The sequence below is a fragment of the Lepidochelys olivacea genome (assembly GCF_965140295.1).
Source record: "Lepidochelys olivacea isolate rLepOli2 genome assembly, chromosome: 11".
NCBI classification, from domain to species: Eukaryota; Metazoa; Chordata; order Testudines; family Cheloniidae; genus Lepidochelys; species Lepidochelys olivacea.
Window position 1 is genome coordinate 26317165 of NC_140421.1, and position 17202 is coordinate 26334366.

A 17202-nucleotide genomic window follows, 5' to 3' on the forward strand; every position below is an offset into this window, starting at 1 on the left:
CCAAAGGTTGCCGATCCCTGAACTACATATTGTTTTCTTGCACCCAGCTTACCAAGCAATCTGCATTGCTCTGTATCAGTGGTTTGTCCTCTTCATTATTTACCATTCCCCTGATTTTTTTGTGTCATCTGCAAACTTTATCAGTGAAGGTTTTATGTTTTCTTCCTGGTCATTGATAAAAATGTTAAGTAGCGTAAGACCAAGAACTGATCCCTGCGGGACCCCATTAAAACACACCCAGTTGATTTATGATTCACCATTTACAGCTACATTTTGAAACCTATCCATTAGCCAGCTTTTAATCCATTTAATGTATGCCATCTTAATTTTATATTGTTGTAGTTTTTTAATCAAAATGTCATACAGTACCAAGTCTTGTACTATAAAGAGAGTCTGCATAGCTGGCCCTAAGCTAAACCCCACCTCAGCAGTCCCTAATAAGTGAATGAGACATGGGCAGAATACTGCTGCCCTCCAGCATTTGCTAGCTGCTACAACAGCCCTTTGGGTTAGAGGATCTGAGACTGGAAGTGTAAAACTGGCACACAGGCCCTTTGCTTATCAGTTCAGATCCTGCATGAACTGAAATAAACCTGTCCCTGATTGGTGACGACTTCACAAACTAATACTACACCAGCTCTACCATCCTTATTTAGTTTATCAGTGTACGCCTGTTGCATGATGGGAACCTGGTTCTTTCCTGATAGTTCTGAAATAGTGTTGGTACAGGCGAATATTTTACAGACACAATCATTCTACATTTACAGTGAATTTTCCAATGGTTCAGTCTTTGTCATGGATTGTTCAGATACAACCTCTTGCTTCATTATATTTTTAAATTCAGTTTGGCAATATGTGGTGATACCATAGTTTACTCTTTCTTTAAAATTAAGTTAATTGTTGTTCACCAACTATAGTGCTAGATTATGAAAAATAAATTGCCCTGAATAAAGGGCATTAGAGAGTCACAAACTCCCTCACTGTTCCACAGGCAGAAACACCCAGGGGTGATCTATACCTGGCACAGTGTATGCTGGCCAGTGCACCATCCTGGCTACTGCATGGTTGGAGGGACACCACAGTTCTGTGGAGACTATTTCTCCTCCGACGCAGTGAGCATTAGTAGGAAGATCTGGCACAAGGCTTGGCCTACACCATTAACTTCCTTGTACTTCCATGTAAAGATTCATCAACTCTTCCTCCCCACTCAAAACAGACAGTATTATTACTTTATCACTGTAGTACCTATAGTATCATATGTTCAGTATCAATAGTAGTATTCAAAGAAATTGATAGGTAATGTACCCTTCACATTATCAATGACATTTTTTTAAAGTTTTTTTTCTTTTTTTCCCCAGCCAACATTGAAACAATATAAAAACTTTATGCTTTCATTGATTCATGTATTTTAAGGCCAGAAGGGACTTTTGTAGTCATGTAGACTGACCACCTGCATAACACACTATGACAGCAGACTATCCCAATGCAAAGGAAACATAGGAGGAAAAGGAAGAGGCCAGAATGTGAAAACATGGAAATAATTATTAAGGATGAGTACAAAAGAATAGCACAACCATGTAGGGACAAAATCGAAAGGCTAAGACACAAAAGAGTTGTTCCTAATAAGGGGCATAAAAGACAATCCAAAGAGGTTCCCCAAATACATTTGGAGCAAGAGAAAAATGAAAGAAAGTATAGGTACACCACTTAACAGGAAAGGAGAGCCAATAACAGATAACACTAAAAAGGCTGAGGTGTTAAATGCTTATTTTTGCTTCAGTCTTCACTGAAAGTTAATTGTGACCAGATACTTAACACAACTATTATTAGCAATAACAGGGAAGGAACACAAGCCAGAGTAGGAAAGAAACAATTTAAAAGATATTTAGATAAATTAAATGTAATCAAGTCAGCAGGGCTTGACAAAATTCATCCTAGGGTATGTAAGAAATTAGCTGAAACAATCTGTGAACCATTAGCAATTGTCTTAAATTAAAGAACTCCTGGAGGACAGATGCAGTCCCTGAAGACTGGAGAAGGGCAGACATATAGTACCTGTCTTTAAAAAAGGGAACAAAGAAGACACTGGAAATTATAGATCAGTCAGCCTACCTGGAAAGATACTGGAACAAATTGTTAATTATCAAACAATAAATTTGTACCTAGGGGATAACCCAGTGATAAATAACTAATAACCAACATGAATTTCTCAAGAATAAAACATGCCAAACCAGTCTAATTTCCTTTTTCAACAGGGATACTGGCCTACTGTGTGCTGGGAAGTAGTAGACGAGATTTAGCTTTTGACACCGTCTCATATGACATTCTCGTAAACAAACTTGAGAAATATGGTCTAGATTAAATTACTGTAAAGTGGGTGTACAATTGGTTGAAAAACCACTCTCAAATTGTAATTATCAGTGGTTTGCTTTCAAGCTGGGAGGATATATCTAGGGATCTATCTTAGGTCTAGAACCATGGTATATTTTCATTAGTGACTTTCATAATGGAGTGGAGATTATGCTTATAATATTGGCAGATGATACTAAGCTGTGGGGGGGTTGCAAGCACTTTGGAGAGTAAATTACCTTGATATATTGGAGAATTGGTCTGATATCAACAAGATGAAATTCCATAAAGAAAAGTGCAAAGTAACACTATGACAGGGTGTCGTCCAACTCCTTTCTCTTTTCTAACCACAAACCACTCAGAAACATTTTTCTGGTCAAACACCTTGTGCAATTTATTTACAATGTTCTCCCCACCATCCTTACAAATTGTGCAGAATTGTATGTACAATAGCATACAATTGCTTAGCGCGCACAGCCTTGGAGAGGGGAGACAGAAGGTATCTTTCCTTTCAGAGATATCTCCTGGCTCTGACTCTCAAAAGCCTGCCAGTCTTCCCCCCACCCCCCATTTCCTTCCTGTGCCTTTCTACTGTCTGGGCTAATAGGTTAACTAGCCTTGGAGCTCTCTCCAGCCCATTCCCAGTCTGTCAATTAGGCACAACTTTGCCTCTTAGGTTTACTCTGTGGCGATGTAATTGGTGACACAGTGATGAGAGTGTTGGTACAGCTGCTGTTGCTCAACACTCTCTCACAAGTACACTTTAGGAAAAGTCAAATGCACAAATACAAAATATGGAATATTTGACTAGGCAGTAGTACTGACAAAAATGATCTGGGGTTATATTATAGTGCAGAGGTTTTCAAACTCTGAGTCAGGACCCCAAAGTGGGTTGTGACCCCATTTTAATAGGGTCGCCAGGGCTGACTTAGACTTGCTGGGGCCCAGACCTGGAGCCCGAGCCCCAGCGCCTAGGGCTGTATCCAAAGCCCAAGGGCTTCGGTCCTGGGTGGAGGGGCTCAGGTTACAGGCCCCCTGCCTGGGGCTGAAGCCCTTGGACTTCAGCTGTGCCCTTACCTGCCCACCCTCCCCGCCCCCCCCCCGGAGCAGTGGGGCTCAGGCGGACTCAAGCTTTGGTTCTCCCCTTCTGGGGTCATACAGTAATTTTCGTTGCCCAAAGGGGGTCGTGGTGCAATGAAGTTTGAGAACCCATGTTACAGCGGATCATAATTGAATGAGAGTCAATGTGGTGCAGTTGTGAAAATGGCTAATATGATTCTGCAGTATATCATTAGGAGTGTCATGTAAGACATGGGAGGTAATTGTCCCCCTTGGCACTTCAGCTGGAGTACTACATCCAGCTTTGGGCGCTACTCTTCAAGAAAGATGTGGACAAATTGGAGAGAGACCAGAGGAGAGCAACAAGAGGAAATGTTTAAAAAAAAATTTGACATACTTCGTCTTGAGAAAAGAAGACTGGGAACGGTAGAGACCTGATAAGTTAAGGGCTGTTATTAAGAGGATGGTGATGAGTCGTTCTCTAGGTCCACTGAAAGTAGGACAAGAAATAATCTGCTTAACCGGCAGCAAGAGAAATTTAGAAGGGGTTTTACGAAAAGTTTTTTAATTTTAAGGATAGGTAACTGCTGGGAGGTTGTGGAATCCCCATCATCGGAGGTTTTTAAGAATAGGTCAGACAAACATCTGTCAGGGATGGTCTAGGTGTACTTGGTCCTTCCACAGCACAGGGGAATGGACTACACTACATGACCTTTTGAGGTCTCTTCCAGCTCTACATTTCTATGATTCTATAAACACAGACCACAGAATTTCACCACTAATTCCTGCATCAAGTCCATATCTTCTGGTTAACAACATCACAATTTTTGGAAGACATCCAAATCTTGATTTAAAGACATGAATTCCACGTATATTGGAAAAAATGTATTATATAGTATTTTGCACTTCTATAGCACCTTTCATTCAAGCATCTTGGAATTCTTTATAAACATGAGTGAATTAAACATAAGACTCTTCTGAAGAAGGATGTCATTATTGCATTTTACAGAATGGTTAAATCAGTCTGTCTGCTCTAAGGAAATTCATGCCTGTGCAACTTGGCCAGTGAAGTTACACCATTGCCCCTTGCCTCCCCCAGCCCTCCACTCCCCGCAGTGCGGAAATACTGCACCAGCACAAAGCAGAGCTCACACTGGTACAGTTGAGGCCAGTATCATAACAAAGTAAGCAGCAGTAGTTCAAACCCCACCCCAAGCTGGTGCAGTTTAAAACTGTATCATTTCAATTCATCGTAGCTCAATTTTAAGATTGCCACAGTCTATCCTTTGTTTTCCCCATTTATGGGCAGGTTTGCAGGGGGCTCTCTCTCAAAATAGAAAGTAATGTATTATGTCGTCATATGTGCAGCAATACTTTACTCCTAGAATTCAGTACAACAAAGTAAGAACAGCAGAGAGAGGAAACCTTTATCCTCACATTTGTTGTGATTAAGTTAATTGCTTAAGTGAAAATAACACTTCACAAAATGTTCAAAATTAATCTCATTAGTCAGCAGAATGCTGAGTTTTAAAAATTAAAAACACTCCAGAAATTAAATCAACAAGCATTGTTGTCTAATTAGATGACAGTTGAGAATCCTAATTAATTGCTTTTAAATACTTAAACAGAAATTAATAATTAGTAAGTAATAGCCAAATGAGGTCTCATTTTAACTTTGCATAGCCTGAACATCAAGATCTTTACTTTGGGAAGCTAAAAATTGATGATGTGCTTCCATCCCCAGAGCTATGCTTTGTAATGGCATTTCCTCTTTTGTTAGCATGTAGTTTGTTTGTTCTGTGTTCTTATGTGACACTCATCACTGTGTTATCTAAAATTATTCCAACGTTAAAAATAAATAAACTGACTTTCAGGCAAGGAAAGTTTTTCTCTCAACTTCTCCCTACCGGAAGGAAAAGTGCATGTGGTGTTTGTTTTTAGTTATAAAGAAGGCTAATAAGTAATTCTATAAGGGAAAGCAAAGTTTTTAAAAAGTGAGGTTTGTCTTTGGATCATGAAGTGGGAGTTTTGTGGATGCTCTTAGTTCTTGCAAAAGTTAAGTCTATAGTCTGGGGCCCTTCTCCAAGAAAAAGCAAGCCCTATTTTCTGCACACACACAGAAGTCAGCGAACATCCATCAAGTCGTATAAGTATCCTTTCTCTGGCTGTGCAGTAGATGCTTTGGACATTCATGGAATTATTAGTTTTTTGAATTATATAGACTAGTTTGGATATATTAGGTCACCAAAATTTAATTAGCTGAGTTTAGTTCTTATTAGTTGAACTCAGTGAAATAAATGTTATGTTTGTAGTTTTGTGATAAAGCACAAGTTTAGACTGTTGTTTTTAGTTTCTAAATTACCGGTACTTTTTGTTTTTCACTAAATTTTCCCATTTTACCATGGGTTTAAAAAGAACTGATAATGTTTTACTTGGAAGCATTGACTACATAGCATGGAGAGGGATAGGTTTGGTAGATCCTAAAATGCAGAATTACAAAAAAGTAAGAACATGGATTATTAAAAACTAAAGCATATTAAGCAATAATTGGAGGAAGCTTTTTTTTTAAAAAGTGATAACACAAATACCAGTACAGTGTTTTTATATAGTGTTTACATGAAATATCTTTTAACATATTTCCCTGAGTTAACTTCAAAACAAAGCTAAAAAGAATGGTTTAAAGCACAGTATAAGGAGAGGCAGTGACTTGGTGTGGAGAGAGTGGAAGAGTATTCAAGATAGATAGGACAACATAAACAAAAGAGCAACTCCCTAACTCTTGAAATTACTAAGAAGGTTACACAGAGAATATACATATTAGAATGGGTGGCCCTGATGTCTGAGAGTCATTACTTTAGGATGGAGCAAGTATATGGAGAATTTAGACAAGATATTAAAAAAAAAATTGCTAGTCAGGAGGAGCAGTCATTTTTGTGATGTTGACTTAGTAGAAGACTTGAGTTGGTGAGAAAAGTAGGGATCTCAGAAACTAGGTAAAGGCCATGTATTCTGTCGGTGACACACTTTCACCGTGGAAGCTGTCATTCTCTTTAATTCCATCTTTCACTTGTTGATCCTTATTGGCATTGAAATCTACATTGATTCACCAAAATGTTCACTAACTTAATAGTGTGATGCTGCTATGCCACTGCCCGTCTTTCCCCTCCTCCTTCAGTTCTCTCCTAAGAACTTACTGCTTTTGTCTAGCTCTGCACTACTAACTGTCCACCTAGAATCCTTTGCCCTATGCTTTCATATAACATTTATTATAAAAACAACATCATGAGAAGTAATTCTTCCATTTTCAGCACTTCAGCACTTATAAGGTCTCACCTGGAGTGTTATGTCCAGTTCTGGGTGCCACATTTCAGGAAAGATGTGGACAAATTGGAGAAAGTCTAGAGGAGAGCAACAAAAATGATTGAAGGTCTAGAAAACATGACCTGCAAGGAAAGATTGAAAAAATTAGATTTGCTTAGTCTGGAGAAGAGAAAACTGTGGGGCGGGGGGAGAGACACACAGTTGTCTTCAAGTAAATAAAAAATTGTTATAAAGAGGGTGATAAATTTGTTCATGTTAACCACTGAGGACAGAAGAAGTAATGGGCTTAAATTGCAGCAAGGGAGATTTAGGTTAGACATTAAGAAAGATTTCCAAACTTTAAGGGTACTTAAGTGCTAGAACACATTACCTGGGAAGGTTGTGGAGTCTCTGTCCTTAGAGGATTTTAAGAACTGGTTAGACAAACACCTATTAGGAATGGTTAAATAAAATTGATCCTGCCTCAGTGCAGCGGGATTGCACTAGGTGACCAATCAAGGTCCTTTCCAGTCCTACATTTCTATAATTGAGTTGTTTGTTTGTTTGTTTTTTATTAAAGACCTCTAGGACCAAAAAAGTGTACCATGATTAAACAATTTGAATTATATCTCTTCCCCCTTTCCTTTATCTGTCATTGGACTCCATTATCATTTTTTACTGCCTGCCTGAAGGCTTGATAATAGGGATATGCTGAGTGCTTCTTTGGAAGTGATCAACACTTGGTAAGATCAGATGTTTAAAATGTAAATTTCTAGTATCATGCATATCTTATTATAGGTTCTACATAATAAAATAATTAAAGATTGCCACCACACCAATGTGGCTAACAAAAGATTTGTACGAAAATGTTCATGTCAGCTGCTTATTTTTATTAATTATATATTGATATTAATGTGCAATGGCTACAATAAATAATTTTTGATAATTTATCATTACACTTAATATAGTGGAAATGCATACAATACTGTTGTAATATATTACACTAAGCTCACTTTCCACTAGCATTCCCTAACATATACATGCACAGACATATGCACGTGACTAGGCAAAGAATGAAATTATAATGTTATGTGCCACTGTGTGTGAGAACTTCTAGACAAAAACCAAGGCCCTGTTCCTGCAATTCAGTACAGGTGGAGTCACTGGCTTCAGTGGTGCTCCACACGGGTGCAGTAAATTGCGGGATCAGAAGCCCATGTTTGCCAAGCTGAGTAGCACAGTTCAGTGTTTTCTGTTTAGGGCCTTCACTGCGGTATGTTGTATGTAATACTTATACCTGAAAAAAACTGACATGTTAATTCCATGTGGCCTGTGTGTTAAAATCATACATATGCTCCTATTTTTATGATATTAAAATTCTGCTGTTGCTGTTCGCAAATCCTTCAGCCTTGAACACTTCTCAAGGTCAAAAGGCTTGACAGAAAGAAGCCTTAGTCTAAAAAGATATTCTTGGCTGAAACAAGCATTTTGTGCCTCCTTACTGTACTAGCTAAAAATATTTGAAAATTTTCTACACAGGCAGTTATGCAAATTACTCTCACTGTTTATCATATTTTCAAGCCATGTATAACAGGAAATGGCTGATCTGATCAACACTAGATGCTTTTAAATATCATGGTATTAATCAGTGTTAGCTGACACAATACATTGCAAAACCAATAAAACAGAGTTACTTAAAAATCATTTAAAATATATTTTCAAATGTATATTGGCTATAATTTCCTAATAATGGGTCCAATATGGTTACATTAAATAGCAGCATGAACAAGCAAATTACTTCTATTAGCAGGGTGAGAGATAGCAGTTCTCCTTAATATTTATCCCACCTGCTTCAATGTGGCTCAGTATTTTAAATTTTGATGATTTTTTGTTATTATACAAAGTTAATTCTAACTGAAAATATTGATTTATTTCATTGTCTAATGCAGAATTTATAACAAAAGTACACTGTACAATAATAATATACAGAGCTAAAAACTAACTTAGTCTTGCACTTCATAAAAACTGACCTGGCCTAAGACATCCAAGTAATCAGAACAAAGCAAACAAAAATAAAATAGAAAAGATAAAATAAAATAATGTTCCGCTAAATCGTGACTGCACAAAAAAGTCTTGCAGTGCGACCTGCGCTTTGCCAAACTCTAGCTAGTCTATCCTGTCCCTGTATTTCCAATGTGCCTATCACCATGGTTTCTGATTGCCATATATGGAGATTAAAAGATAGGTCTAGTGTTGTCTGATGCTAGGCAAGTTGTTTGACTATATTTTAGTTGTTTGACTATATTCTCTGCTGCTCCCTAAGTTATAGCATATAACATTGCATAGTGAATGAACTCTGTGGGGGAGAGAAGTGTCTTCATGCTCTTTGGTACCATCCTGTATTGGTGGTATTGTGACAGATTTATGTTACCAGTCTGCCTGAGGCATCAGCTGATCAGGCTGAGGCCGCAGGATTGTTAAGGGAGGAGATGAAGGAGCACACCAAGTGACTTAATGTAAAGTTTTATTAATAAAATAACAGCGGTGAGTGCTGGGAATGCTCCCACATCACTCTGAGGAAGAAAGAAAGTGTTAGTGCCCTAGCCCTAACCCACTTTCATACTCACATACGCACCACCCGAGGCTGGCCAAGTCAGGATGTAACTTAAGAAGAAGAGGGGGAAGGGTGGACGAGAGTTCTGTCCTGTGCACAGGCTGTCCAGGGTCTGCTGTTGATCTCCAACTTGCTTTAGCTCTTGGGAGGGTTTTAAGTCCTGGGTTCTTCTGGGGGCGTTTTGTCCAGGGTCCTTTATCCCCCATGCTCTCTGTACCAGTCCAAACCGGCCTTCCGAGGCTTCCTCGGTCTCCCCAAAACACATCGGCTTCAGGGTCGCAAGACTGTTATGTCCTCATTCTCTGACCTTCGCTAGTTTTGCACCCCCCTTTTAGGTCTGTCTGGTTCAGTTCTCCTTTCCCACACGCTTTTGGCTGTTTAGCAGCAGGGAGCTTGTTTGTGTGTGCATTGGCCTTGAGTGGCAGTTTCACCCCTTATCTTCAAGCCTAGCTGAATCGTTGAGTTAACCCGTTCCATTCTTCCTTCCTCCCCCTTCAGCATCTCGCAACCTGCAAAGGAATCTTTCACTCCACACTCACACCTTCAGCCCTTCCCAAGATCCTTTCCAATGCATATGAAAGTATTAGCAATATACAATGCTGCGGCTTACCCATGGGACCCCCCTGCGGGGGCAATTTTACTGTGACTGGGATATTCCCATGGGGCAATTTTACTGTGACAGTATAGGAAGGAAAGGTCTCTGAAAAGAAGAGAGAAGATACTGAACTCTGAAAGTGACAAGATATGAGTTCAATCTGATCTGTGGTGGAAGAGAATTTTATAGTGCAGGGCTCTGCTTCTAACTTCAATGAAGCTCATCTTAGGCTCCATCAGTTGCAGTGTATTTGTCCATCATTGCAGTGTCAATAGATTATATATGTAGGTTCCAATTTATTTCTCATTGAGGGACTCATAAAGGAAGACCAGGATCTTGAAAAAGATCTGATATTGGGTGGTAGATTGGTGTAGAGCATAGCATGACATGTAATATGCTTTTATTGACATGTAACTCTGAAAGAGACATGAGGCTGCATGTTGTGTCAGCTGAAACCTCTGTATGGCCTTCATGGTGACACCTAGATCGATTTCATTGTAGTCATCCACCTTACAGGCTTGTATGGGCAGTGGCAGGTAGGAAGTTCCAAAGGCAGGGACGTTCATCTCAGAGAGCACTGCTGAAGATACCAGACACCTAAATTCTAGGCTTCTCCCTCCAATTTGAATGGTTGTTCTTCAGCAGATAAATTAGTATAATTTTTTCCAAGCTTTTACATTTATTTCCTGCCTGTGTATCTAATCTCTCTGTTCCTTTGTGTCCTTTCTCTGTGTTCACTGGTGCTCGTAAGACCTCCCAATTTAGTAGTAAAATAAGCTATGTCTACTTAAAAATTGAAAGGCATGCATGCACAGCGCAAAATGTAAAGTCAAGAGGCGCATACTTCAGACAAGATGCCCTGCATATGTTGGGCAGCTCATGAGGTGTGAAGAAGCAGTTGGATTTAGCCTGACTTTTGTCTTTTAACCAGGACATTCCCTGACCAATCCTTAAGCCCCTTATTGTCCACCAAACTTGTATTTATTTAAAATATCATGTGTTCTCAAGGCTTACATCCCCATAAGGGACCTCCAGGGTGGGGAAAATGTAAGATGGGTTTCTTCAGAGCAAGATTACAGGCTATTCCTTGGACCTTCTTCATGGCTGAGGAACAAGTCCCAAAACCAGCATCTAGCTCCCTTATCCCAACTGAAGGTTTACTCCCAAGTCTCTGTAACCTTAAACAAGACAGTGTCCAGCCTGCATCCTTGTCCTTCTAGTCCATGCCATTCTAGTATCACACAAGGGTCTAAAGAAAGAAAGTGTAAACTTCTTGATGTTCATATGTAAAAATAGCTCAGTTCAAAGAATGTGCTTAAGTACATCCATATGATACAAGAAATGTATGTGGTCCTATAGAATGCTCAATGTTGTGTTTGTGGGTGGGGGATTGTTCTTTTTTTCTTGTTAAATCCATAGTTTAATATTATAATTGCTTTGCTTTTAAGTATATGCCACAAAATATTTGCATTATGGACAAGCCGGTGTTGGTGTAGGAAATTTTAATTTTTGCATTCTTTCTCTCTCTCTCTGCAACCTTACTGTTGCACTGGCATAGGATGTTTGATATGCAATACATTTGAACTGTTTCTCTCTTGAAGCACATTCCCTGTTACAATCAGCTGATTCAACAGGCAAAGTATTGTATTTGAAAATAATAGTTAGCAAGAAAGATAGAGCAGATATAGCATTAAACTATTTCAAAATAAAAGCTCTAACAGCATCAATACTGCTGTGGAGATTCATCAGTGTCTTACTTTTTGATTTCTAGAACTATTGTTTTTATAGCTTTTACAGTATATTTAGCGTTCAAACTAAATCTTTCCTATTCAGCTTCACCTTAATAAAACTTGCTTTCTAGAGAGTTAATTCTCTCTTGAAATACTTATAAGTCTTCATTTTGGGGAGATAACAGGAGTTCATGTCATTGTGAACAATAGGGCTTACTCATACAATATAATGTTATGAGACAAGTTTATTACTTTTTCTGTGCCAATCAGGCAGTTCAGTAGGTGCTCAGATGAGATCATGCAGAAGAACATGCAAACTAGGATACCACATCTGCACTGAGAAATCAAGTGATGCAGTCTTATTTTTTGCAATGATTTTTTTTATTTGATTACTTGGGTAGAATTAAAGCTCAAATATATTAGACTGTTCTACAGTTCTTTTCAGTTTAAAAACATTTAACTAAATTTCATTTTAGAAATAAGTTTTTTAAGCCATTAACTGGGGCAAGTGGTTCAGTTGTAACTTGTATGAGAATACTTCTGTACTACCATTGAGTTAAAATGGGCTATTTCATTGATCCAAATTGTGTGGTAACCTCTTGGTGACTAACATCACACACTCTTAGATTTAATATGTGAATACGTCAGTGGCATTCATATGTAAACGATATACATTTGCAAGTTTACACTTCCGCTCAGGTTTACTTTGAAAATTTCTTTAAGGGTTAAAGGTTTGATTCTGAGCACCTTAAATGGATGAGGCTATATTAGTGAGTAAAGGTTACAAAATCAGGCCTTGGGTGATGAAAGAGAGTAAATAAGTGGCTTATGGTATTTGAATTGTCAGATCATTTTATTGCACATTTGTTTAGCTGCATGTGTTTACACAGCTGTGTGTTTTTTCAGGTTGTTTTATTGGAATTGTGAAGTCATGAAAGAATCACCAGAAGATACCTGCAGCACCTTGGATAATGAGTGGAAGATAAAGAGAAAGCAAAAAGAATGTGGCATATAAAGGGTGTAATACCTGGAGGTATTAACTCTGACTCATATCTGTAAAAATGAGACTAGCTCTCACAAAATACAAGTTATCTTAGACAGTCATCAAGCTTGGAGTCATGCTGTCAAACTAAGAAATTCACTTCCCTCCCCCCCCCCCCCATCCCCTTTCTGACAGGTAATAGAGCATTGGTGAATTATGATTTTCCTAAATTGGAAGCACTCATTTTTACCCATGTAGTTCATCCTTATGAATACATAATAAACATTGCATATTTAATGTGCATTATAATGGGAAACTGACTCATTAGCAAAAAAAAATGGCAAATTTTAAGGACTTGGTTCCAAATTGAGCTGGAGCCTCCCAATGCACTTTGTACAATCTGGGTAAAGATGTATTGAATGTCCTTCTTTTGAAGGCCATAATGACATGTAATATAAGGATATCATCTTACTGTTGATATCTTTGAAGAGTCATAAGCAGAAACAGAAAAATGAATGGCGGAAAGGAGTGTGACGGAGGGGACAAAGATGGAGGTCTGCCAGCAGTACAAGTTCCAGTTGGCTGGCAACGTCGAGTGGATCAAAATGGAGTGCTCTATATCAGGTGAGGATTATGTAAATTGTGTGCTCTTTTTATTATTTATTTAGTTATTTATTTATTTTAGTCATGACAGAAAGCATATACTAGTTTAAGACAGTGACTCTCCTGATGATGTATAGTAACTTTATGTATTTTTCCTTCTGGAAATATTAAACCAAATGTTCTGCTTGTGTTAATTGGTGCAGCTCTGTCTAAATCAGCTGAGCTGTTCCAGGTTGGACCACCTGAGAATTCGGCCTGTCGTTTGTTTTTTGTTGCTGCTTTGTTTGATAAATTCCAGTATCCAGTTTTAATTACTGTATTTTTTTAACTAGGCCGGATGTAAAGTAGCATGAATAATTCTGTGCTGCTTCTTACTTTTCTGTTGTTTTGAATTGTTCACATAGATTTTTATAGCTGATAAGTATGTCAGATATAACATCACTTACATTTTTTATTATTCAGTCCATGTAATACAAACTCAAAATATTTTACATTTACCTCTTTTGCCTTAGTTTTCCTAGATTTATCATAGAATCATAGGACTGGAAGGGACCTTGAGAGTTCATCTAGTCCAGTCTCCTGCACTCATGGCAGGACTAAGTATTATCTTCGAGACCATTCCTGACAGGTATTTGTCTAACCTGCTCTTAAAAATCTCCAATGATGGAGATTCCACAGCCTCCCTAGGCAATTTATTCCAGTGATTAACCACCCTGACAGGAAGTTTTTCCTAATGTTCAACCTACACCTCCCCTGCTGCAATTTAAGCCCATTTCTTCTAGTTCAATCCTCGGAGGTTAAGAAGAACAATTCTTTTCCCTCCTCCTTGTAGCAACCTTTTATGTCTTTGAAAACTGTTATAATGTCCCCTCTCCGTCTTCTCTTTTCCAGATTAAACAAACCAAATTTTTTCATTCTTCCCTCATAGGTCATGTTTTCTAGACCTATAATCATTTTGTTTCTCTTCTCTGGACTGTCTCCAATTTGTTCACCTAGAATAATAGAATATCAGGGTTGGAATGGACCACAGGAGGTCATCTAGTCCAACCCCCTGCTCAAAGCAGGACCAGTCCCCAACTAAATCATCCTAGCCAGGACTTTGTCAAGCCTGACCTTATAAACCTCTAAGGAAGGAGATTCCATCACCTCCCTAGGTAACCCATTCCAGTGTTTCACCACCCTCCTAGTGAAAAAGGTTTTCCTAATATCCAATCTAAACCTCTCACACTGCAACTTGAGACCATTACTCCTTGTTCTGTCATCTGGTACTACTGAGAACAGTCTAGAATCCATCCTCTTTGGAACCCCCTTTCAGGTAGATGAAGGCTGCTATCAAATCCCCCCTCATTCTTCTCTTCTGCAGACTAAATAATCCCAGTTCCCTCAGTCTCTCCTCATAAGTCATATCATAAGTCACATCTTTCTTGAAAGGTGGTGCCCAGAACTGGACCCGACACTCCAGTTGAGACTTAATTAATGCTGAGTAGAGCGGAAGAATTACTTCTCATGTCTTGCTTACAACACTCCTGCTAATACATCCCAGAATGCTGTTCACTTTTTTTGCAACAGTGTTACATTGTTGACTCATATTTAGCTTGTGGTCCACTTTGACCCCCAGATCCCTTTCTGCAGTACTCCTTCCTAGGCAGTCATTTCCCGTTTTGTATGTGTGCAACTGATAGTTCCTTTCTAAGTGAAGTACTTTGCATTTGTCCTTACTGAATTTCATCCTATTTACTTCAGACCATTTCTCCAGTTTGTCCAGATCATTTTGAATTTTAATCCTACCCTCCAAAGCACTTGCAACCCCTCCCAACTTGGTATTGTCCACAAACTTTATAAGTGTACTCTTTATGCCATTATCTAAATTATTGATGAAGATATTGAACAGAATCGGACCCAGAACTTCTTATGCCTTGCTCGTTATGCCCTTCCAGCATGACTGTGAACCACTGATAACTACTCTCTGGGAATGGTTTTCCAACCAGTTATGCACCCACCATATAGTAGCTCCATCTAGGTTGCATTTCCTGAGTTTATGAGACAGTCATGCGAGACAGTATCAAAAGCTTTACTAAAGTCAAGATATACCACGTTTACTGCTTTCCCCCTCACCACAAGGCTTGTTCCAAATATCCATTGTTTTTACAGTTTTTTTAAACTTCCTTGTTCCTTGTGCAAGGAAGTTAAGAGGATAATCCCTGTAATAGCTGTAAACAACATGAATCTTGAAAAGGTTTGCAAATGTTTCCTACTGGATATCACCATTATTTTTCATCAAGAACTGCTTCTGCAGATCTCCAGCTCCTGGCCACAATTGTCCCAACTTTCTGTATGCCATGTACAGTACCGTTTTGCAGATCCAGATGTTAGGTGAGTTAATACAGTACAAGAGACCACAGCCCCAGCCACGCTAAGTTCCTTTCCGTCAGCCATAAACAGGAAGCATCCAAATTTTTGCTGCTGCTTCACGTGCTTGTCCACTCTAGGTGCGCATACACCCCAGGCATTTGAGATCAGAGTGTTCTGGCCAGCAGTGTCCATTGGGGCCACTCATGTAACCTGACTGTCAGCATGCCCCCATACCAAGGTCAGAAATGCTGGAGTGGGCTCAACCATCACTCAGTTCCTTCTTATTTCTCGTGACTATGAGATGGAGCTTCCTAGCGTCTGCATCTGGGTGCAACATTTTTCACAGTTTCTCATAGATTCTGTATATTACTGATAGGTATGGTTAGTTAAGATAGTTACTGTTCACAGATTTTTGATATTTTTTTTAGTTTTGGAAGTTTTACCTTCCTTCCTTTTTTATTTATTTTTTTTAAATCTGGTCAGGAACTTCTTCCCAATCCTGGGGCTTAGAGATGTCCCATACTAAGTTGTCCAACTATTAAGTATTGTGCCCTTCTTGTGCTGTGGCAATTCCATTTAACAGTGGGAAACATCAGTTACCATTTTTGTCTTGGGGAGCCTATATCCCTGACAATGGCTTGGTGTGCAAGTTCTTTTCTAAGAAGACTTCAAAAGGCAAGAGGGCACGCCTAACTTTTTTTTTTTGTTAGTCTGGGGTCTGATCTGGGTTGGGCAGGCACCACTGAAGAAGTTCCACTTCTGTCCAGAAGTGCTTCTGTGAGTTCTGGATCCACTAGCTCCCAGGCTTCATCTTCAAAGACCAGCTTTGGCTGTAGGTAGGACTGTTAAAGCTAAGTCTTCAGAGAAGAAGGAGCATCACCCCTCTGAGAAAAGCAAAGGCAAATGCCCGCTGGGAATTTCCAGTAAAAACAAAGTTCAGGTCACCCCACTGCTCCCAAAGAAAGGCGTCTCCACACTCTGAGACCTCTGGAGCATGGTATCAGGACTCCTTCACCGCTTTAGGATTGAAAGTTTAACTGTGTCTGGTACTGAGGCCAGAGCATCAGGGGCTACCTCAGCACTAAGCACTTCTGCACTGGCTATTATGGTACCAATACCATTGGTACTGGTCTCTTTGGTGCTGCTCACTTCAGCATGAGTGTGTGAAACGAGACTCGTCAGCACTGTCAACCCCAATGCTGTCTGCTCCCACCCCTAGGTTTATGGGACCACTTCTCTCAGTACCAAGGAAGTATGTGGTACTGAGGGATCTTCAGGTTTCAGATGAGTTGGGATCTCTGCTGCACTCCACAGATCTAAATATTGCCACTATAATAGCACTGAGCTCTGGCTTAGTGTTGTTACCTCTCAACTTACAACCTACCACCCCAGCTTTGGCAGCTCCTCACTGCCTTTCAGATCTACAATCCTTTTTTTGTCATCTTCAGATTCCCAGCACAGCAGGGAGGGATCTCCTACATATTCTCCAAGGGGCCCCTTTTTTAACCTTATGAATGAGGAAGTGTCAAAGGCTTCAGACATGTTTAGATCTCATAGGGGGTATAGGATAAGGCATATACCCTAGTATCTTTTTTCTGGCCCTCAGACCCTTTTGCTT

The 17202-nt window shown here is 39.3% G+C and overlaps 1 protein-coding gene across 4 annotated transcripts in view; it reads left to right on the forward strand.

The window, feature by feature from the left end:
• Positions 1 to 17202, forward strand: part of MBD5 (methyl-CpG binding domain protein 5) — a 264996-nt gene that overhangs the window by 164795 nt on the left and 82999 nt on the right. For all 4 annotated transcript variants that reach the window (XM_084643358.1, XM_084643357.1, XM_084643360.1 and 1 more), the window contains 2 exons: positions 12554 to 12680; positions 13119 to 13253. In XM_084643358.1, coding sequence (XP_084499484.1) covers positions 13141 to 13253 — 113 coding nt within the window. In that variant the 5' untranslated portion in view covers positions 12554 to 12680; positions 13119 to 13140. The remainder of the gene's footprint in view (positions 1 to 12553; positions 12681 to 13118; positions 13254 to 17202) is intronic.